Source organism: Grammomys surdaster, unplaced genomic scaffold (genome assembly GCF_004785775.1).
Source record: "Grammomys surdaster isolate TR1022 unplaced genomic scaffold, NIH_TR_1.0 126298, whole genome shotgun sequence".
Taxonomy (NCBI): domain Eukaryota; kingdom Metazoa; phylum Chordata; class Mammalia; order Rodentia; family Muridae; genus Grammomys; species Grammomys surdaster.
Window position 1 is genome coordinate 8,469,133 of NW_021621098.1, and position 24,516 is coordinate 8,493,648.

The window sequence follows — 24,516 nt, forward strand, 5'->3', positions numbered from 1 at the left end:
AAGAGTCTGAAGCAGCATAGAAACAGGGAAATACACATTTCCCAGAACAGTTTCTGACGAACCCGAAACTCCGTGGGGAACTGGCAGCATGGGAAGTCCTCAAACAGAAGACCAAACTGCATTGCATCAGGACTGTGACTGGCAGAAACTGTGTTTGGTTTTACCTTATGTAGGTATGTATTCAAAACAAACAACCCATTACCATCAATGTATTCGCCCAACTGTGTTGCAATCCTATTTTTTCTACATTGTTCCTAACATGATCAATGTCCAATGCCTTGGTGAAATGCAGACCTGTTGTTTTGATTCATTTGACTACTCTAAGATGAGGTCATATGCTTCCCATTTATTGAACTTGTGAAAGTAACTTTCTTTTTTTTTTTCCCAAAATTTCTTTTTTTTTTATTGGATACTTTATTTACATTTCAGGTGTTATCCCCTTACCCCATTCCCCCTCCCCCCATGCGCCCAGGAACTCACATTCCATCCCCCTCCTGCTGCTTCTATGAGGTTGTGCCCCCACCTACTCCCCACTCTCCACCCTTGAATTACCCCACACACGGCGTCCAGCCTTCATGAGACCAAGGATCTCCTCTCCCACCTATACCTGACAGGACCATCCTCCCTTGCATATACAGCTGGAGCCATGGGTCCCTCCCTATGTGCTCCCAGGCTGGTGATTTAGACCCTGGGAGCTCTGGTTGGTTGGTATTGTTGCTCTCCTCATGGGGCCGAAAACCCTTCAGCTCCTTCAGTCTTCTCTCTCATTTGTCCATTGGGAACCCCATGATCAGTTCAATGGTTAGCTGTGAGCATCTGCCTCTGAATATATCAGACTCTTTCAGACCTCTAAGGAGACAGCTATGTCAGGCTCCTGTCAGGATGCATTTCCTGACATCCACATCAACGTCTACTTTTGGTGGCTGCACAAGGGATGGATACCCAGGTAGAATGGTCTGCAGAAGGCCCCTCCTTCAGTTTCTGTCCCACACTTTGTCTCCATATTTGCTCCCTTGAGTATTTTGTTACTCCTTCTAAGAAGGACCAAAGCACCCCCACTTGGTCTTCATTCTTCATGAGCTTTAAGTGGCCTGTGAGTTGAATCTTGGGTATTTCAAGCTTCTAGGCTAAAACCCAAAAATTAGTGAGTGAATACCATGTGTGTTCTTTTGTGATTGGGTCACCTCACTCAGGATGATATTTTCTAGTTCCATCCATTTACCTAAGAATTTCTTAAATTCATTGTTTTTAATAGCTGAATAATATTCCATTGTGTAAATGTACCACATTTTCTGTATCCATTCCTCTGTTGAAAGACATCTGGGTTCTTTCCAGCTCCTGGCTATTATAAATAAGGCTGCTATGAACATAGTTGAGCATATGTCCTTGTTATATGTTCGAGCATCTTCTGGGTATATGCCCAGGAGTGGTACAGCTGGATCCTCAGGTAATGCTATGTCCAATTTTCTGAGGAGCCACCAGACTGATTTCCAGAATGGTAGCACCATCTTGCAATCTCACCAACAATGGAGGAGTGTTCCTCTTTCTCCACATCCTCGCCAGCATCTACTATCACCTGAGTTTTTGATCTTAGCCATTCTGACTGGTATGAGGTGGAATCTCAGGGTTGTTTTGATTTGCATTTCCCTGATGACTAAGGATGCTGAACATTTCATTAGGTACTTCTCGGCCATTCGCATTTCCTCAGTTGAGAAATCTTTGTTTAGCTCTATACCCCATTTTTTTTTTAAATAGGGTTATTTGGTTGTCTGGAGTCTAATTGCTTGAATTCTTTGTATATATTGGATATTAGCCCTCTATTGGATGTAGGATTGGTAAAGATCTTTTCCCAATCTGTTGGTTGTCCTTTTGTCCTATTGATAGTGTCCTTTGCTTTACAGAAGCTTTGCAATTTTATGAGGTCCCATTTGTCAATTCTTGATCTTAGAGCATAAGCCATTGGTGTTCTGTTCAGGGGCTTTTCCCCTGTGCCTAGGATTTCGAGGGTCTTCCCCACCTTCTTTTCTATTAGTTTCAGTGTGTCTGGTTTTATGTGAAGGTCCTTTATCCACTTAGACTTGAGCTTTGTACAAGGAGATAAGAATGGATCGATTTGCATTCTTCTACATGTTGTCCTACAGTTGAACCAGCACCATTTGTTGAAAATGCTGTCCTTTTTCCACTGGACAGTTTTAGCTCCTTTGTCAAAGATCAAGTGATTATAGGTGTGTGGGTTCATTTCTGGGTCTTCAATTCTATTCCACTTATCTTCCTGCCTGTCTCTGTACCAATACCAGGTAGTTTTTTTTTTTTTTAATCACTATTGCTCTGTAGTACAGCTTGAGGTCAGGGATGGTGATTCCTCCAGAAGTTCTTTTATTGTTGAGAATAGTTTTCGATATCCTGGGTTTTTTGTTATTCCAAATGAATTTGAGAATTTCTCTTTCTAACTCTGTTAAGAACTGAGTTGGGATTTTAATGGGGATTGCATTGACTCTGTAGATTGCTTTTGGCAAGATGGCCATTTTTATTATATTAATCCTGCCAATGCATGAGCATACGAGATCTTTCCATCTTCTGAGATCTTCTTTGATTTCTTTCTTCAGGGACTTGAAGTTCTTGTCATACAGGTCTTTCACTTGCTTGGTTAGATTCACACCAAGGTATTTTATATTATTTGCAACTATTGTGAAGGGTGTCATTTTCCTAACTTCTTTTTCAGTCTGTTTATCTTTCATGTAGAGGAAGGCTACTGATTTGTTTGAGTTGATTTTATAACCAGTCACTTTGCTGAAGTTGTTTATCAGGTTTAGGAGTTCTCTGGTTGAAGTTTGGGGGACACTTAAGTATACTATCATATCATCTGCAAATAGCGATATTTTGACTTCTTCCTTTTCTATTTGTATCCCTTTGACTTCTTTCTGTTGTCTAATTGCTCTGGCTAGGACTTCCAGTACTATATTGAATAGGTAGGGGGAGACTGGGCAGCCTTGTCTAGTCCCTGACCTTAGTGGGATTGCCTCAAGTTTCTCTCCATTTAGCTTGATGTTGGCTACTGGTTGGCTGTAAATTGCTTTTACTATGTTTAGGTAGGGGCCTTGCATTCCTGATCTTTCCAAGACTTTTATCATGAAGGGATGCTGAATTTTGTCAAATGCTTTCTCAGCATCTAGTGAGATGACCATGTGGTTTTTTTCTTTGAGTTTGTCTACATAGTGGATTACATTGATAGATTTCAGAATATTGAACCAACCCTGCGTTCCTGGGATAAAGCCCACTTGATCATGATGGATGATTGTTTTGATGTGTTCTTGGATTTGGTTTGCTAGAATTTTATTGAGTATTTTTGCATCGATATTCATAAGGGAGATTGATCTGAAGTTCTCTTTCTTTGTTGGGTCTTTGTGAGGTTTAGGCATGAGTGTGATTGTATCTTCATAGAATGAATTGGGTAGTGTTCCTTCTGTTTCTATTTTGTGGAATAGTTTGAAGAGAATTGGTATTAGGTCTTCCTTGAAGGTCTGATAGAATTCTGCACTAAAACCATCTGGTCCTGGCCTCTTTTTAGTGGGGAGACTTTTAATGACTGCTGCTATTTCCTTAGGGGTTATGGGACTATTTAGGTGGTTTATTTGCTCCTGATTTAACTTTGGTACCTGGTATCCGTCTAGAAAATTGTCCATTTCATCCAGATTTTCCAGTTTTATTGAGTATAGCCCTTTGTAGTAGGATCTGATGATTTTTTGAATTTCCTCAATTTCTGTTGTTATGTCTCCCTTTTCAGTTCTGATTTTATTAATTTGGATACTGTCTCTGTGCCCTCTGGTTAATCTGGCTAAGGGTTTATCTATCTTGTTGATTTTCACAAAGAACCAGCTCCTGGTTTTGTTGATATTTTGTATTGTTTTTTTCTATTTCTATTTGGTTGATTTCAGCCCTGAGTTTGATTATTTTGTGTCATCTACTCCTACTGGGTGTATTTGCTTCTTTTTGTTCTAGAGCTTTTAGTTGTGCTGTCAAGTTGTTAGTGTGTGCTCCCTCCAGTTTCTTTTTGTAAGCACTTAGAGCTATGAGTTTTCCTCTTAGCACTGCTTTCATTGTGTCCCACAGGTTTTGGTATGATGTGCCTTCAGTTTCATTAAATTCTAAAAAGTCTTTAATTTCTTTCCTCATTTCTTCCTTGACCAAATCATCATTAAGTAGAGTGTTGTTCAGTTTCCACATGTATGTGGGCTTTCCATTGATTTTATCATTATTGAAGACCAACCTTAGTCCATGTTGATCTTATAAGATGCAAGGGATTATTTCAATCTTTTTGTATTTGTAGAGGCCTGCTTTGTGACCAATTATATGGTCTATTTTGGAGAAGGTACCATGAGGTGCTGAGAATAAGGTATATTCTTTTGTTTTAGGATGAAATGTTCTATATATATCTGTTAAATCCATTTGTTTCATAACTTCTGTTAGTTTCACTATGTCTTTGTTTAGTTTCTGTTTCCATGATCTGTCCATTTCTGAGAGTAGGGTGTTGAAGTCCCCCACTATTATTGCGTGAGGTGCAATGTGTGCTTTGAGCTTTAGCAAGGTTTCTTTTATGAATGTGGGTGCTCTTGCATTGAAGCATAGATAATCAGAATTGAGAGTTCTTCTTGGTATATTTTTCCTTTGATGAGTATGAAGTGTCCTTCCTTATCTTTTTTGATAACCTTTGGTTGAAAGTCAATTTTATTTGATATTAGGATGGCTACTCCAGCTTATTTCTTGGTACCATTTGCTTGGAAAATTGTTTTCCAGCCTTTCACTCTGAGGTAGTATCCATCTTTGTCACTGAGGTGCGCTTCCTGTATGCAGCAAAATGCTGGGTCTGTTTAAGTACCGAGTCTGTTAGTCTATGTCTTTTTATTGGAGAATTGAGTCTATTGATATTAAGGAAAAGTGATTGTTGCTTCCTGTTATTTTTGTTATTAGAGTCAGAATTATGTTTTTGTAGCTATCTTCTTTTGGGGTTGTTGGAAGATTACTTCCTTGGTTTTTCTAGGTTGTAGTTTCCTTCCTTGTGTTGGTGTTTTCCATCAATTATCCTTTCAAGTGCTAGGTTTGTGGGAAGATATTGTGCAAATTTGGTTTTGTCATGGAATATCTTGGTTTCTCCATCTATAGTGATTGAGAGTTTTCGTCAGTATAGTAGTCTGGGCTGTCATTTGTGTTCCCTTAGGGTCTGTATGATATCAGTCCAGGATCTTCTCACTTTTATAGTCTCTGGTGTGAAGTCTGGTGTAATTCTTATAGGTCTGCCTTTATATCTTACTTGACCTTTCTCCCTTACTGTGTTTAATATCCTTTCTTTGTTTAGTGCATTTGATGTTTTGATTATTATGTGACAGCAGGTATTTCTTTTCTGGTCTAGTCTGTTTGACGTTCTGTAGGCTTCTTGTATGTTTATGCACATCTAGTTCTTTAGGTTAGGGAAGTTTTCCTCTATAATTTTGTTGAAGATATTTACTGGCCCTTTAAGTTGGGAATCTTCACTCTCATCTATACCTATTATCCTTAGGTTTGGTCTTCTCATTGTGTCCTGGATTTCCTGGATGTTTTGGGTTAGGAGCTTTTGGCATTTTGCATTTTCTTTGACAGTTGTGTCAATGTTTTCCATGGTATCTTCTGCACCTGAGATTCTCTCTTCTATCTCTTGTATTCTGTTGGTGATGCTTTCGTCTGTGACTCCTGATCTCTTTCCTACATTTTCTATCTCCAGGGTAGTCTCCCTTTGAGATTTCTTTATTGTTTCTATTTCCATTTTCAGGTCCTGAGTGGTTTTGTTTAATTCCTTCATTGTGTTTTCTTGCAGTTCTTTAAGGGATTTCTGTGTTTCCTCTTTAATGGCTTCTACCTGTTTACTTGTGCTCTCCTGTACTTCTTTAAGGGAGTTACTCATGTCCTTCTTAAAATCCTCTATCATCATCGTGAGAAGTGATTTTAATTCTGAATCCTGCTTTTCCTGTGTGATGGGGTGTCCAGGGCTTGCTATGGTGGGAGAACTGGGTTCTGATGATGCCAAGTAACTTTGGTTTCTGTTGCTTGTGTTCTTGCGCTTGCCTTTCGACATCTGGTTAACTCTAGTGTTACCTGTGCTCACTGTGTCTGACTGGAGTCTGCCTTTCCAGTTATCTTGCTTGTGTCAGAACTCCTCAGAGTCCAGATGTTTCTATGATCTTGTGATCCTAAGTTCCTTGATGGAAGAACTCCTGGGACTCATGCTGGCTCTGGGATCCTCAAATCCTGCTGCTCTGGGTGCAGTGGTTCCTCTAGGATGGTTCAGGATATGGTGTCGTCACAGGAGCAGACCAGCTAGGTGTTCACTGCTCTGAGTGGAGTGAGTCTTCTAGAATGGCTCAGGGTACTTTGTCCACTGCTCTGCGTGCAGCAGCTCCTCTAGGATGGCTCAGGATAAGGTATCTCCACAGGAGCAGACCAGTTAGGTGTCTGCCCAGCCAAAAGGACCAGGCACAGGGTGGAAGGGAAGTAGTATTACAGTGGGGGGGGGGGTTGGGTGGCTGATGGTTCCTGAGCACCCCTGGCTCCCAGTTGTAACTCTGGGGCGTAGGGTAGTGGGCGAGGTTTCTTACCCGCTGCTCTGAGTGCAGTGGCTCCTCTAGGATGGCTCAGGACAAGGTGTCCCCACAGCAGGAGACCAGCTAGGTGTCTGCTCCAGCCAAAAGGCGAAAGTAAGTTTCTTAAAAGCTCACAAATTCTTTCTCTAATTCCTTCTTCAACTATTTTAGGCTTGAAAGCAAATCCTCCACTAAAATACAGTCTACCTTTTATTCCCTTTTTGAAAGTCAAGAATGAACACTTGTCCTCCAACTTCAGAGGCTTTAAAATTCTTTTAGGTTGAGCTACCAAAAGTTCAACATCTATCTGGCCATCTTTGTATGTCCTGGATAGAGAAGCAGAGCATCCATTTGTTCTTGTACCTTCAAACCTACGATGGCAGTTTATTGTTGGAAATAAATTTGAATTCAAGCCATAGGTACCCTGAATGACAGCAAAACTCATTTTCTATGCCAGTTACTCTGTTTCCATCTTCTGTGAACTCACACTGAACTCCCAATCTTCCTGTCTTTGCCTCTTTACTGCTGGGATTACAAGCATCTGAATATTTATTTATTTTTTCCTTGAAAAAGGTTTGACTTTGTGGCCTAGGCTGACTTTAAATTTAAGAATTCTCCTTCCCAAGCTTCTCAAGTACTGGGATTATGGATGACCAGTGTGCTAAGAGCATGTCTACTGAGGTGAAGTTACAAGGTAGTTTCCATTTTTCTCTTTTTGAATCACGTACTTTGGAGGCAGCTAGCTTCCCTGTTGTTACAACACTAAGGAAACTCACTTGGTGATAAACTGAGGTTCCTGCTGAGGGCTATGTGAATAAGCCATGTTAGATCCATGTCCCACACCTATCAAGCCTTCAGATGATGGTAGCCCCAGCTAACATCTTAACTATAACCACACAGAAACACACACACACACACACACACACACAAATGTGCAGAGACACACAGACAAACACTCATACAGGCATACAGACAGACACATAGACTCATACAGATACATACATATGTACACAGACATAGACACACACATAGACACACAGACACATGCACACATGCACGTGGGTTTTATGTTCCCAATTCATAAAACCTAGTATATAATACATATTTGTTTTAAATTCCCATATTTTAGAACAATTTGTTATACAATCAATAGACATAAATCCAAATACAGAATTTATACTTACCTTGTAGAATGGTAAAGTTCTTGATGAGCTGACCATGCTTGGAGTCAACCAGCTTCATCTCTTCCATAACCACTGATAAGTTGGCCACTTCAGTGTCTAACCTTGACCTCATCATGTCTTGCTGTATCCTGAGAGAAACAGAGTCCAAGCGGATGTTGACTAGTGTGTTATTCAAGGAGGTCAGGTCATCTGTGTGTCTGGTCAAGGTGTCTGTGCAAGTGGTCCTAACGTCATTCAGATTGCTGGTCAGTGTCCGCAGGTGATGGGCTGTATAGCTGATGTTGCTAATGATGTTCACAATATCTGTCTCAAAGTCCTGGAAGCGTTCCTCAAGTTGGCTGAACTTGATAGCTGTCCTATTTTCTGTATCCTTGTGTAAGTCCTGAAGGTCTTTCAGGCTCTGCTCGTTGGCCTGTGAGATAGTGGTAATGTTGTCCATCTGACCTGTGAATGAGCTAAGCTGGCTATTCATATCCTCCAGGGTATCATTGTTGGCTTTGGCCAGGGCAGAGTTGTTGGCAGCCAATGTCTGCAAGCTCTGTACTTTCTCCTTTAGCCAATCGGTGTCCTTCTTGGCTTGAAGGAAAACCTGCTGCAGATTTTGGAAGTCATTCTTAATTCGCTGGATGGCAAGGCTTGTGTCATCCACAGACTGCTGCAGATTTGTGATAAGGTTCCTCTGCTGAACCTGGGTCAGGTTCAGGTTGTTGAGGTTCATGATAATCATGTTCTGAGAATACATTTGGCTTTGCAGATTGCCCTGGAGCACACTAGTATCTTGTTGCAGATTTGTGACATAACCATTATATGCCTGGAGAGTTTTGTTGACAGTGGTGATGAGGAAAGAATTATTCTGCAGAGTTTCCTTCAGTTGACTCTGCCTATCAACCAATGAGTCCCCATTTGCTTGTAACTTCTCCAGCGTATCTTTGTTCTTACTGGTTTTTTCTGTGATCTCCTGAAGTTGTTGACGGAGATCCATAATATCTGATCTGAAGGTAGAAAGCTCAGAGTTGGTGCTTAGAGCTTTCTTCCCAGCTTGGTCCCCTGGAAGAAGAGATGCTTGTTACTTAGACTAGTGGTACAGAGATGCTCAGGCAAGGCCAGATTCCCAGATATGGGCCAGAGAGATGGCTCAGTGGGTAAAGGCATTTCCTGTCAGACCTAACAAAATGAGTTCAATTCCTGAACCTACATAGTGGAGGAAGAGTAACTTATAACTATTATAACTCTTATAACTCATTTGCTCTCCAATCTCTACATGCATGCTGTGGCGTGTGTATGCCTCCTTAACCAACCAAACAAATAAATGTAATCTTAAGTAACGATACCATACACTTCACTAGGAGTACTGTATTTTAGATGTAAAGTTTGTGGTACATGCAGGCTAGGCTTTATTACTAAGAATCTGTATCTATTTGAAATGGGGTCTGTAGTGTCCAGCACAGGACTTACAAGCTTGAGTGGACACTTTTTTCAAAGACAGAGGGGGACTTCTCAGATGCTAGGATACCAGGCAGGGTGTTACTTATAAGAAATCAACCTTCCAAATTTACCAAAATTCAAATTGTTTTTTCTGTCAATAAAAATGATGAACTGGGGTTAAAACTAATGAAATTCCTAAAAGATTTTGCAATACAAATTCTTTGGCTCAGTGGATATTTAATAATTTGAATGCTAGAAATTACTAGCAATTTTCAAGAGCAGAATCATACTTATAAAGCTGTATATATCATTTGAGCTGAAGTTTATCCTTTTAATAATTGAAAGCAAATATCAAGAAACCAAACAGGCAGGGCTGAAGACATAGTTCAGTGGGTAAAAGCAGTGGCTGCTCTTCCAGAGGATTTGGGTTCAATTCCCAGCACCCATATGACAGCTCACAACTGTAACTCCAATTCTAGAGGATCCAAACCCTTTCACAGACATACATGCAGGCAAAACACCAATGCACATAAAATAAAATAAGTGAATCATTAAAAAAAAAGGAAACCGAACAGGCTACAATCTTTTATATTAAAAGTCTGCTCTGCTGGGTATAGGTTAATCCCAGCTTTTTAGAGGCAGGACTTAATGGTTGTGTTCAGCCAAGAGTGGGGAGCAGATTTTATATGGTGCATAAAATTTTAAGGTGGGAGTCCTTACTTTAAAAAATGGAAGTATTACAATGAAGAGGCAAGGAAAGACGCAGCATGCAACAACAGAAACCCTAAATGCATCACCATTCTGAAAAGCTGTCACTGCTCACATGGGGACTCCCTCCACTCAATGGTTCACTCTTGCTGCAGTTTACCTAATTTCTTCAGGTCACTTTCCACAGCAGTGAGCTTGTTGTCATAAGTCTGGCGAGATGTCTCCATGCCATCTGTGACATTGTCCATTTTCTCTACAACTAAGATTTGGGAAAAGAAAACATTAGTTGGCTTATCTGCTCACATTGGTTTCTCAGTTCCAAGACAAGATAATTTCATTATAGAAGAAAGCAGATTTGAAATACAAAGCTGAGATCAAATATAGAGGAAGCTGTTCTTTAGAAAAACAGCAGGTCAAAGTCCAGTGATACAACTTACTTGTCAGAAAATCACATATCTGTACCTGTTCTTTTGAGTTTGTAGTATCATGGAAGCTTTAGAAAGTGTTTGGATTAACTTTTAATGTACTGAAGCCCTCTGGCATGCATCAACTCCTCTGTTAATCTCTCCATGTGGAGACATATAACTCTGTCATCATTCACAAAGTTCTAAGACTTTTCAGCTCCTCAGCATTCCTCACTCCACTGGCAAGGAACTGGCTTAGCTGGGTATGGTGGCACACTCTTCTAACCCAGCTCTTGGAAGTCAGACACAGGTGGGTCTCTGTGAATTGGAGGCCAGCAGAATAACTTGACTCAAATATATACACAAAGGTGTCTGAGAAGGGACCGAAAGTCAAGACTATCAATCACTCTTGGTTATTATGAGTTCTATACCTAGCCCTAAAATCCATTTTCATTAATTAATGAAAATTAAACTTAAAACTTGTTAATTCCCATGTCTAAATGATGATGATTCATTGACTTAAAACATTGTTTTTAAAAAAACAAACCATTTTTGTGATTCTACAGCAGGATAGTGATGCAGCTAAACAAGGCTTCACTTCTGAGTTGTTCTCTGTGGTCAGGACTTCATGTTTGTCCATTAAGCGACTAATAGGCTATTTCTCTAGAAGTGACTTCCATGACACCTAACCTCCAGCAGCCTGGCATCCAATAGAGGCCTGGCTGTTATGCATTCATGTGTGTGTAGGGGTGTAAGTTTATTTGTTTAGAGATGACATCTCACTATGTTGCCCAGTCTTAACACCAATTAAGCTGCACCTTGCAGAATTCCCTAAGATAGTATCCTGTTCCTTATTCCAGAACCTACACACTACGCTGTCATGGCTTGTTTACTAAGATTATTTAGAGGTCCCTAACTTATGATGGAATTATGTCTGATAAACCCACTTTCAACTGAAAGTATCCTAAGTAAACAATGCAGTTACTTCCTGCCTCAGCTGTCATAGCAGAACCATGTGCATGGGTCAACATACTCAGGTTATAAGTGTCTTTGTTATCACTTTTGAATGACTTTATAAAATGAATTTTTAGAAACATGAATATTTTGTATAATATTTGCAAGATCAATGACACAGGTTTCACTACGTATCGATGTGTTTTATCCATGCATGTCTATATGGGGAGATTCTCCTGGCTCCTTTCAGGAAGCAGATTATATGTGATCCAAAAATGAACTTGCTCCTTGGATCCTGGCACTGACTCTGGAGAAGCTCACACTGTTTTCCATCAGGTGTTTAGTCTGGCCTCAGTGAACTCCTTGAAGTGCTCTCACTGTTCTTCCTCATTTGAGCTTTGCCATGTGCTCTTCGCAGCCTACAGTCCTCATCCCTGGTTTGTTTGTTTGTTTTCTTTTTAAATTGATTTAAGTTATGGAGGAGCATAATATACATCACTATCAGGGGGAAAAAAACAAAATTCAAACCATCGTTTTTATAGCGTGTCCTGCCTTACACTATTATGAGCTGATAAACTAGGGAAAGTTGGGGACTATCTGCAGATATATCTCTAGCTCTTACCTCATTGTATGGTACTTAATAAATAGTTATTATGCCATTTATTTTAAAAAGTGAGAATTTGCTGAGGTCTAGGAAACCTAGCTGAGCTATAGGTTATAGAGGTCAACATGTAAGACAATTAACCAGGGAGGCTTCAGCACTGGCTCCGTACGATACTTTGTTGAATTATTACTATTGTTTCTAAACTTTCCACACAGGCGTTGGAGAGACAAGTCAGTGGTTAGGACTGAATACTGTTCCTGCAGAGGACCAGAATTCAGATATCGGCACCCATATTAAATGGCTCACAACTGCCTCTAACTCCAGATCCAGGGCATCTGACGCCCTCTTCTGGTCTCCATTGGTACTGCACACATATGTACATAACCACCCACCCCCATATATATATATATACTCATAAAGCAAAAATTACTACGTGGACACAGAGGTCCAGGGGCTGTGTGATAGGCATACATGCTCCTGAATCCTTGGAAATTTTGTAGAACAAAATGCATTTTATGGATTTACCAAAGCTAAATAAAAGTGTTTACAAGATTAAACTCAGTTTTGACTCTCAGATAAAAACATATGCCTTATTCTGTCCTCAAACCACACACAGAATTTCAAGTCCCACCTCTTTCCTGAATGCCAAAGAAATCTGAAATATGCTGACAGTTGGTCACTTTCCACTCTCTCTAATTTTTCTTTCATTTTAGTTTGTAAAAACACATAACTGGTGTGGACACATAATTCAAGTATACTTAGGATAAAGGGAATAATACTCTTACTTAAAAAGAAGAAGAAGAAGAAGGAGAAAAAGAAGGAGAAGGAGAAAAAGAAGGAGAAGGAGAAGAACAAAGCAACTGATAGTTTATTTCCATGAGGAAAGGAAATGCTGTGTCCTGCTCATAAGTGTTAATAAAGCAGCCCCATGTGTGTGTGTGTGTGTGTGTGTGTGTGTGTGTCTGTGTTTAAAAATAGCACCCTGGTATAAAGCTGTAAACTGCTGGGCTGTGACTCTTGCAGTATGCAAGTGCATAAAACCCCAGGCTGACAGGAATCTAGAACTAAAACTGCACTAGCACACAGCATCCTCCTCAATTTCTCCCTAATTTACAACACAAAATTTCAACCAGGAGCATAATAGCTGTGGTTTGTGTCTTATCCTAGAAACTCTAAGTGTATAAAGACCTGTTTCTAGATCATATTCTGATAACAAAAACAAAGAGGCAGCATAGAAGGGGTGCCAGCATTTTGGCTGTCCATGGGGTTCCTCAATTGGAAACTGTTTCTGGTGTGGAAAACATCAGTGGCAGTTCAGTCAGTACACCTGAAGATCAGCCCTCTTCACGTGCCCACTGAACACTCCCCAACAGCTGCATGGCAATATCTTTACACTTTGCTACTATCCCTTGGTCTGGACACTAGCCTCCTCCTTACCCATTCTGTTTACACTCTTTTCTTAAGGTCTACCCTATGACATTAAGTTTTGTCTCTCTCTTGAGTCTGAAACACATCAACTGAATCTTGGAATGACAATAACAATAGTCTCTTTGCTTTTATGATATGAAATAATAAGTGAAATCCCTAGCTTGGGCTACATGTGCTATGCCATCACTGCAGTTAGCTCCTACTACTCCTGTTTTATAGAGAAGGAAACTGAGTTTTAGAAATAGTAAAAAAAAAAAACATCCCAGAATAACACAGAGTCTAAAAGAGGCTGGGCAGTGGTGGAGCACGCCTTTAATCCCAGCACTTGGGAGACAGAGGCAGGCGGATTTCTGAGTTTGAGGCCAGCCTGGTCTACAGAGAGTTCCAGGACAGCCAGGGCTACACAGAGAAACTCTGTGGTTTGGTTTTTGTCTTGAAAAACCAAAAAAAAAAAAAAAAAAGACCCCCAAAAAAAAAAAAAAACCAAAAAGAGTCTAAAAGAGACATCAGGCTAGGAGATGAACCTCTAAAATCCATGTCTTCTTTGACTCTATACAAATTTTTCTTTAATATTTCTTTCTTCACTCTAATTTCCCTTAATAAAGGAGAATCCCTACAGGGGGAACAATCATGAAGCCATGATTTTAAAGTTATCATCAACAGATGTTATTTACGTATCTGGTATCGTGCTAAGTATTAAAGATACAGTATTAAAGATACAATATTAAAGATAAGTATTAAAGACAGGCCATGGTTCCTCCTTGAGTCTGGGAACAAGATTAGAGCACAGAGCTCCCATGTGCTGCTTCAAAATGCTTGTGCCATCCTGACAAATCAAGGTGCAGGGAGAGAAAGGCTCTCTTTCAACAGTTCCTCGGAATTCTAGTATCAGCAGTTACACAACCTTGGAACTCATCAAAGACATTTCTACCGTTAACACTATCTCAGGATTCATCACTGAGAAACACAAAGTTTGAGGGGAGGGGTCATCATCCCAAATTCTCAAGGGCCCTGTGGTATGCTTTGATGTGTCTGTGCCTCCCTCTTGTCCACACTAGGCCAGTAAAGTTTAGCAGTGAGGTGTCAGACAGACAGTGATCAGGAACTTTGAGGCAATGGAGACATGATGATTTATTGAGATTTGCGCCTTTATTCTTCTAAGCATTTTAAGAAGGGCCTGCTGGGCAGGGTAATAGAATGGAATTTTCATGGTTAGGGACTGTACTGGGAGGAGTGTGACTTACTGAAGAGCTTAAGACATGATGCCCTTCATGTAGGCTCACTGACTAATGAGTCTAAGATGGAGGATATATCAGATTGCAACTGTCCAAACCAAGTCCTGAGGCTCATAGTCACACCCATTATATAGACTGCATCTGAGTGACTAAGTGACCCTCCAGCTTGTTTGGCAAATTCCCTTCATTAGATCCTAACACATAGCTACAAAAGTAAAATGAAAGGAGAGGCAAAGAACAGTTTTGAGGAAAACTGCAGAAACAGCCTTTGCCAACCCTGATTAAGAGAGTTTTGTTTCCTTTCACCCTCTTCAGAGAGACACCTTCTTGGATGACTTTTACTGCATATTTTTCTTCTTTTATTTAACAGAGCAGTGCTTTTCTAGCCATCAAAGCAGGGTTCTGTGGAGGGAGGACTAGGGCTTATCTTTCTGCCTCCTACAACACTGGGGTCACCAGAATCTTATCAGCAAGAAAAGGAATCACTGCATGTAACGGGAAAGAGCATCTGGAGAATGTCAACTTTGAGTTTACTAAGCTGGCACTGGTGACCACAAATATATACTGCATTATCTTCTTCTTCTTTTTGTCAGCAGAAGCCAGAGGAATGGAGGGAAATGGTGTCAAGATGTCATCTGCTCCCCACATGTCTTCTTCCTTCACCCTGGTAAGATTACACCCACACAGTGGGCCAAACTGATCTCCAGGATGTTAGGTGCCTGGGTAGTGCTTTGAAGAACAGCAATCCCCTATATAGACTGTCTCAGCGATGCCTAGGTATCTGTTTTTTATCTTCATAGAAACCAGCTCCAATCTTCCATCTGTCCATCCATTCATCTATCCACCCTCTCATGTGGCTAACTTTCCTGGGTGCCTAATAAGTAAACCCTGAGTTGTAGGTACTAGTTAGAGATTTCATAAATAAAAGACAGTTTTTGTAAAATCCTTAGTTTTGGTGTTAAGCCAAACAAGCCAGACACACTAGCTATGATGATATATATAGTTTAACAGGGCCTAAAGTGAAGAAGCTCACTAGGGAAACAAATAGGAGCCTCTACTCTGGAGCTTCTAGTGAGACATGTATCTGAGACATGAGAGGTAAGAAGTCATTCGGGTCCACAGAGTCCTCAGAACAGTGATCCAGCACATGGATCACATGGTAGAGCTATTCCAATACGGTGGGGAGGGAGGGAGGGTAAGAAGGCAGCAAGTCTGGAAACTTTGGAGGAAAATCACCTCTACCTTAATCAGACATGGTAGGCCTGACATTTTATTAAGCAGATGAAAGTGGTGCTGCTGCCTGTTAAGTTCAATCTCTATAGGGCAGTGCTTTTATGGATCTTCATAAACAATAGTGACAGAATATACTGTAGAAAAAGGCAAAAGGGTCAATCACGGGTTGGGTGAGCCATGTCCCTGGAGAGCCTGAGTATTCTCCTCTGTCAGGAGTGCTTCCCTCAGTGGTGACTGCAGTTTTCTTCAGAACCTCTTAGAGGCAGAGAAGACAATTAAAAAAAAAAAGCAAAAAAACCCCAAACAAATAGAGGATGAGGGGATGGCTGGGAAAAGTGGGAAAAAGCAACAAAGAGGGGAAAACATTCTGAACACATAAAGGGTTGTCATGATTATGAAGTGAATTAAAACTGTTCCATCCACAGCTAAGATCTCAGTACCCAAAGATGGAGTTTGTGAGGTTCATGAATTTTAGACCAGAATATCATAAATAGAAGTGCCTAGCCCTGCAGACACTTGATGTGCTATGATGGGGAGATACTCAAGGGGGCCTCTACTCTCTCAGAGGAGAGAGAGGTGTTTGGGGAGGGGCTGTGGGAAGGGGCCTGGGAGGGGGGACAGCGATTGGGATGTAAAGTGAATAATAATAATAAAACAATGAAACAAACAAACAAGCAAACAGAAAAGAAACACAAAAATATAGTACAATAAAAAACAAAAAGCAAAACAACAAAAAATATCATAAATAATATTTGCATTGAACATATACCAATTATTTTGGGCATTATTTTCTAAATACAGTATAGCAACTGTCTACATAGCATTCTCTTATATTAGGTATTACAAATCATCTAGAAGTGACATAGAATATGTGGGAGGGTGTATACCGGTTACATGTGCCAGCCCTGCACTAAGGAATGATAGCATCTAAACATTCTGAGTTTCTTGGAGGGATCAAGAGACTTAAATCTAATTACCTATAAATATCAGGGCCAACTGTACAGCATACTTCCAAAGATATTTTTTTGTGTTTAAATTTCATACCTCCTTGCTATTTGGAGTGAGAAAAGAAAGGGTGCTTACCTTTATATCCCAAAACGGCTACTGTGATGGTCAGTAAGGCACACAAAACGTATAATAATATAATCGAAAACTTCAGTGCCCAGTTATTTTTACATTTGGTACACTGTGTCCCCTCCTGAATACCTGTAAAAAAAATAGTCAGAATTTAATACTATTAAATAAAAACATCATTTCAAACAGTATCTTTGTTAAAGCATATCTTGACTATTTTTCTTGATACTGTTAGAGCATATCCTGACAAAGAAGAGAGGTAAGGAAGAAAAGGTTTAGTTTGGCTTGCAGCTCATGGCACCTCCATCATGATACGGGAGTCACAGAGGCAGCTGGTCCCACTGCATCCAGGTCAGACGCAGATAGCAATGAATGTTCATCCTCAGCTCACCGTCTCCTGTTCACACCGCCCAGGACCCCTGTCTAGGTGACCATCGTCTGCCTTGGGGATAGGCCTTCCCATTTCAATGAACTCAATCAGTACAGCTTTTCACAGGCATGCCTGGAGGTTAAGTGATCTCATACAAGATGTTCCTGGAAGCTTGTCTCCTGGATGATTCCAGTTTGAAAATTAACACTAACCATGACAATAACTTCAATTTAAATACCATTAAGTAACAAGAGTTTTTACCATATGCCCTCCTAATACCATGAAAATATTTTGAAGTTAAAATCACCACTGCAGCAATTCAGCCCATTAATATTACATCATGTTGTCATAGTTACAACTTCAAATAACACTCCACTATGTTAATCAAGCATTTTTTTTACTTATTTTTCTTTCATACTGTACATCTTGAACACAGGTTCCCCTCTCTCCACTCCTCCCAGTTTACCCCTCCTGTTCCCCCTCTTCCTAGAGTCATTGCTCCTTCATTTCCCTTCAGAAAAGAGCAGGCTTCCTAGGGATATCAACTAAACATTGTATAAAAAGACGCAGTAAAACTAGGCACAAATCCTCATATAAAGGCTGAATGAGGCAACCTAGGAGGAGGAAAAGGGTCCCCAAAGCAGGCAAGAATCAGAGACACTCCCACTCCTACTGTTAGGAGTTCCACAAACACCCTACGGTAAACAACTGCAGCATGTGTGCAGAGGACCTAATGCAGACCTACACAAGCTCCATGACTGTCCCCTCAGTCTCTGTGAACCCCTATGAGTCCTGCTAAGTTGATTCTGTGGGCTATGTTCTCTTGGTGTCCTTGACCCCTCTGGCTCCTACAATCCTTCCTCCCTTGCTTCCGCAGGATTCCCCAAGCTCCCCTAATGTTTGGGTATGGGTCTCTGCATCTGATCCCACCAGCTGCATAAGGAAGCCTCTTTGACAACAGATAATCCACCATTTGTAAAATTACATACTATTTATTTATTTGTATGTGTATGAGCATGTGCTACTTTGTGTGTATGGAGGTCTGCAGCCAATAGCTTGTAGGAGATGGTTCTGTCTGTCTGCCATGTGGGTCCTAGGGACCACACTCAGGTAACCAGGCTAGGCAGTGAGTGCCTTTACCTGCTAAGCTGCTTAGCGGGCCTTATAACAATAATTTGTTAATATACATTCCTATTATACAAAAATACTTCAAACAACAGTTAAAAATCAGATTCAGGCCTTAATGCTTATCGTGGAAGTGTGTTAAATTGTTCTTTATTTTTCAATGGTTAAATTTGGCTCTTGGCTGTTAAATCTGACAATAACATAATATAATATCAGACCCAAAGGGAGTATTTATACTCTAGAAATGAGCATTCTATAAAGAATTTTACCTTTTACCACTCACTACACAAAACTCTGGTTTATTGACATGCCATTGATTGTAATACACTAGAATCTATAGGAAAAAAACATGTTGTTATCATCAAATGTTCAATATAAAAATATTTTCTGCATCGCAGGAATACAAAACAGGCAGTAAGTCTTAGTTGAGTCACCACAGTATTCTGAATAGCCACTACAGGAAAAAAATGGATTTTTTTTATGAAAACAAAATTTCATAAATAATTTTAATGAAATGAGGTACATTTTAATTGCTTATAGTTCAACTCTGAAAAAAAAAAGCCCAGTTTATATGGATGAACCAGCACTTATGCTGCAAGAGACTCTAGAAATTAACCCAGGAAGCGCTAACTTTCCATCTGATTGATTAGAAATGCAGAAGATAAAGACTGTGGATATTTTAATGTGAAACTCTCATTGCACCAAGGAGGGTCATGATATCAGGACAGTCCTCATTTGCCTAAACTGCTTCCTTGCCTGTTGTACTCATAGCATCTCACAGGAGGGACAGAACATACAGTACTGATCTAGAACTACATTCATAACTTCTGATGGCAGTCATGAAGCTGTCGTCAAAGCCTCTTTTTTGGTGTGTCGTTTTAGGTCTCTCCAGGGAAGAGCTCTTCAGCTGTGTTTACTTCAAAATGAGGATAAGCACAATGTGGTAACGATGACTGAAGCTTAGCTCTCAGGGTTCAGCCACCTCCCCAGTGCTCTGTGCTACAGGCAAGAAGGAGCCCAATCCATTGTTCCCATGTCTTATGCAGGGTTTTCAGGGTTTGGAGGGGCACCAGAATCACTTGAAGGGTTCCTTACCACAGCCTTTCTGACTAAGGGGGTCTGAGAAAGGCAGTTGAGAGTGTGAATGTCTAACATCCCAGGAGATCAATTTCTCAAAATTGAAAGGGCTTCCAATATTATAGTTTTAAAATGCAGATTTCAATCCAGAAAAGCTGAGAGAGGAGCCACATTTAGCAAGGTTCAGGTGATGTCACCTGAGGACCACAATCTAAGGGATAAGGAGTTTCATTCAGAAGCTGATCATGACCGTAAGCTACCAATTTGTTGATGGCTTTTAGATGAAGCTGTAAAATAAATTCCTTCATCAACCACATATACAATCAATCAGTTTTTTTCATTATAATTTACCACTGGATGGGAAATGGTATTGCCTAGAGACAGGGTCTTACAGTAAACCAAAGATCACCATGTGGTCAGGCTGGCTGGCTAGTAAGCATGAAGGATCTGCCTGTCTCTAACCCTAATGCTGGGTTTTCAGGGGCATACAACAATGTCTAGCTTTTTACATGGGTGCTAGGGCTTCAAACTTAGTCCTCATTCCCGTAGAACAACCACTCTCATTCACAGAGCCATCTCCCCAGTTTCTACCTTACTTCTTTAAGACCCACTTCTGTGTCTCAGTGCTGTCTCTTGTCCTTTGCTGCCCTAGTGACTACATCTGCAAAACACATCTCCAACTTCCACCCAACCTATGTACTATTATCCAAACTGCACAGGTGGTTAAACTAAAAAATATCACGAATGTGTCTCTTCTACTTATTCTTCAATTGACAGGTCCCCACTGATCTTCCTATAGGGTATTTTCATCATCATCATTATCACCTTCTTTCCTAGTATTCGGTGGATTCCAACACAGTACCAAGTTCTGTGTGAAGTCCTTTATGGGGAACATCTGGAGTCCATAGAAAAAGGTGCAAGGAAGTCTAGTGGAGAGAGCATAGTTGCCATCTTACACACACCACAGCCAGGGTTCTGACTTGAGTCAGCCTCTACAAACCTCCATCTCTGCACTACACACAATCTCTGCTCTGCTCATCCTCTGTTCCCACTGCCACTGTCTTAGCATGAGACTTTCCTTTCCATTCCCACTGGAACCCAGCCTCATCCTCTGCTAAAAATATTGCTGTCCTCATGACCTTTGTCAAGAAGGAAAAGACAAAAACAACTTTTAATGCCTCACCCTTAACTAAAAGCTGAACAAGCAAATGAACACAAACACATATAAACTCCCAGCTCAAAGTGTCTGTAATCTGGTGGCTTAAGATAAAATTGGGTTATTGAGATGGCTCAGTAGGTAAAGCTTACTGCAGATGGGGCTGAATTTGATCCCAGGTGCCACATGGTAGGACCAATTGTGACTCCCACAAGTTTTCCTCTGACCTTCACTTGTGCACATGTGCACAAGTATGAGCACACACATAAACATAAATAAATTCATAAATACATAAGGATAATTAAAATAAAGCCTCTTATATTCAGAGGATGTGAAAGCACTATTAAAACTTGGAGAGAAAGAATTTTAAGTAGTCCTGCAAACATGACACATTCTATGTTGAGAAAGAACACATTGTTCTTGGTGGAAAATACAAGATAGGAGAATAGACAGGCAGATGTTGGACCAATCTCCTGCAGAAAGATTAGATGCTGCTGAGGCTTCGGTAGGTCTCATTCTCTTGGGTTTTGAGGCTTCAGGGTGACTTCTTACCCTCTACAAGAAGGCTCTTGGAAGATTTGGTTGGAGAGATTATGATAAACAACAGAATCTGGGAGCTTCAGGGTAGTACAGAGATCATCTAGACAAGTGTCACTGTGTTACTGATGGGAAAATGAGGCCCACGGAGGTGAATGGAGATTAGAAGACAAGTGTCTGGAGTGTATCACATATATCTGTCCCTCTTGTCCTCTGTGCAATAGCACTGGGATGCCATGGGGTGTCTTTACATGTGGGATGCACAAAGATCTGCTTCCAGATAGTATGCCACAGGCCCACATTCCAAAGAACAGGGGTACTTCCTGGCAATGTGCATTTCTCACAGCTGACTATCAGCATTAATCAATATCAGATGGCACTGCCTGGCCTCCCTTTACACTTGACACACGTTCTCTGGCTTGTTTTTTTCTCCCTCAGGAGACTTATTTTTAATAAGAACTTTGTTTTATCATTCCTTCTCTGCCCTCCCCTGGGACCACATCTGGCTAAATATATGGATGCCTACTACAAAGGCCCTGCAGGTTCCCGGAGCTGGGGGACCTCTTCTTCCTTGAACTTAGATAGTCACAAAAACCCAAACATTTCAGAGAGATATCCCCTTGTTACCAGCCTTTGTAGTGTTTGTTTACTTAGCATTACTTTCCAGAGACTAGTGACTTTGTTCCCATGGGGGCCAGGGGAGGTGGAGGAAGAGCAGCAGGACCAATCTGCAGAATGCTGTGCATCAGAGATTTCAGTTCAAAGTGGAGCAACATCGCCCCTTACCACCAAGAGATCTAGCTTCTTGAAAATCCTGCCCCAAACAGCACATTTGTAATGCAGCTGGCTACAGTCAGAAAGGGACTTTGGGGTCCATGCTTTCCCACTGGCTATCCTCTAGAACTACGTCCACTCCAATCCATTTTTTTGGCTCATGGTTTGAATGCATTTTGCAGTGTTCAAGTCTTTATTATTCAAAAATCTTTGAGGGCCCCATGAAGCCAGAATCAGTTTGCCAGTCTGGTGAACTTGAACAGCCAACTGAAGTTAAGGAAAAACTGACAATTTGTTCTCCAGTGTCTATCTATACTTAAAAGTTCTCTCTGTTGTCCTGTTTCCAATAACACATGTTTTAAGTAAGAATGGGGTGGGATGGGGCAACCAACCAGGGCATGGTTAGCTGGTTGCAGGAATAACTGACATGCCCCAAGAATGCCAGTATAGAGGGCCAGAGGAATTCATCAGTAGAGAGAATTTCTTTTGGCTGTGGTTCTCCATAAGGAGCCCTCCCAAATGTTATGGTCCAGGCTCCAACCCAGTGTGTTTTTCCAATCTTTTTGAGAAGGGAAAAACAAAAGCATTCTCTTCCCTATTGTGTTTGCCTGCCATGTTTATCACCAAAGATGAGCTTGTTCATTAAATGGGATCCACACTGATTGTGTCTCTTCCTCAGTAGGTAGAGGTTGCATTGGGGGCACAGTGGAACAATCTAGGCCATTTTAATTACCTCAAGTGTCCTTTGTTGGGTAGCATCGTCATCAAGACCATGTGGCCAAAAAGAAGCAACACAAAGTTGGTAAATTGCAAAATCCCAAAGACCACAGTTTTGATCTGAGATTTGAAATGAACTTTTCATGTGGTTTTTCCATAGTTACTAATCTATTATGTGGTAGCATATATTCCCATAAGCCTAGGAGAATGACTTGGTTCTAACAATAAAAACTGATGAGTCAAATAAATACCTATACATAATTATAACTGTCCTCCACAGCAACAAAACAATAGTTAACATCCTGGCTAGCTGCTCCAACGTTAGGAAATCACAAAAGGTTACATGTCCAAACCTTTCATCCCACAAACAGTTGGCTTGTCCTCATTACACAGGTCATTTAGTTATATGGACTTTGTTAGTAAAATTCTTTTTATAATTAGGTGATTTTGTTTCCCAAATGTAAATCCCAGTGATGGACACCTTAGCATGTCAAGTTCCCCTGTGACATGACAAATCACAAAAATGGACTCAGGACAAGAAGTGACAATGATGTTACTTTCTGTACAAACAAGCAGTGCTTCTCTCAACAATTCTATTCATGACCATGTATCCAAGTCAGAAATAAATGACTAGCTAGAAGTTAGCTTTATGAGCAAACCCTTCCATATTTATTATGAATTTTCTGTAATAGTCTATGTGTTTACCCATAGTATAGTTTATTTCTATTTATTTTTTCATATACATAAAAAAGAAGAGCAGTGGCTCTGGTTTGGCTTTAAATTTTTAAAGAGTAAGTATTATTTGTTTAAGATTTATAATTTATACTCTGCCTTAATTTTTTTTAAATAAAGAATTGCCATAGGAGAAACCAGATGTAATGGTCCCACTCAGAATATAGAGTATCTGACAGAATGGACAGTGTCTCAAAACAACACCATTATTTTTTCTTTGTGGTTTTTATATAATAAGAATTCTTTATCAGATGAGCTGTCCACAAATGCTTTCAATTCTGAGCAGAAGATTCTGCTGGCTGCAGAGGTCATCTCTTCCATGTGCTCTCCTAGCTGGTCCCTTGCCTCCTGGCTGCATTCCTGGCTGTTTCATTCTTCAGCACAGAGTGAATGGACGATGGATTCCAGCAGTCCTGACAGCTTCGTTATTTGGCACTACTATGCAGTGTACTTCTGTGATTAAGCTCTGAATCTTTGCATGGAAAGAACTCTGCAGATCAGGCTCCAGCTTGGTCCACGAGAGCCTGCCACACAATTGAGACAGATACACACCATGCACATACTTGAAGAGAAGCTGACAGACATTTTCTTGCAAACATAAACAGGAATTGCTAAGAATAACTGTTATTTCTGGGGAAGCAATGTGGACCAAACTCTCCCTCCTTGCTGCTTGCAATTCCTCTAATGACCCCAGAGAGCAGGAGTCCCACCCACACTTTACAGACTTTAGAAAATTGGATGGTCAAACAAGTTGTTTTTCAAACTATGTCAAAGAGCTGGGACTTAGGGCACAGCTCTGTCACACATTCTTCAAACTTATTTACTTCTAGGGGAAAAAAAGCCTAATAAGCAAATTACAGGGAGCTAGTGGGTTAAATATGCATGACAAGCATCCTGCCAGAATAAAGCAGCACAGAACATTTTATGTGTTGAGCGAAAAGCTTTCTCAGATATGAACAATAAAACGTAGTCCCCATTAACTATGACAGATCCCAGGGGCTTCTGCAGGTTTAATTCTTTCTTGCTATGTTGTCATACCTGAGCAGCAAGCAAGACAATTCCATCCTAAATAAATGTTCATTGTTCCATGAAAGACCAAGATCAGCTATGAAGGTCTATGGTCAAGAGGCTTGCTGACCCTTCATATAGGATAACCATGTCCTCCTAC

The 24,516-nt window shown here is 40.5% G+C and overlaps 1 protein-coding gene across 1 annotated transcript in view; it reads right to left on the reverse strand.

The window, feature by feature from the left end:
• The window catches only part of Colec12 (collectin subfamily member 12), a 187,393-nt gene that overhangs the window by 18,465 nt on the left and 144,412 nt on the right, over positions 1–24,516 (reverse strand). Inside the window, exons 3-5 of the mRNA XM_028759506.1 lie at positions 16,870–16,992; positions 10,089–10,187; positions 7,796–8,842 (exon numbers count right to left, since the gene is read on the reverse strand). Of these exons, the coding sequence (XP_028615339.1) occupies positions 7,796–8,842; positions 10,089–10,187; positions 16,870–16,992 (1,269 nt within the window). The remainder of the gene's footprint in view (positions 1–7,795; positions 8,843–10,088; positions 10,188–16,869; positions 16,993–24,516) is intronic.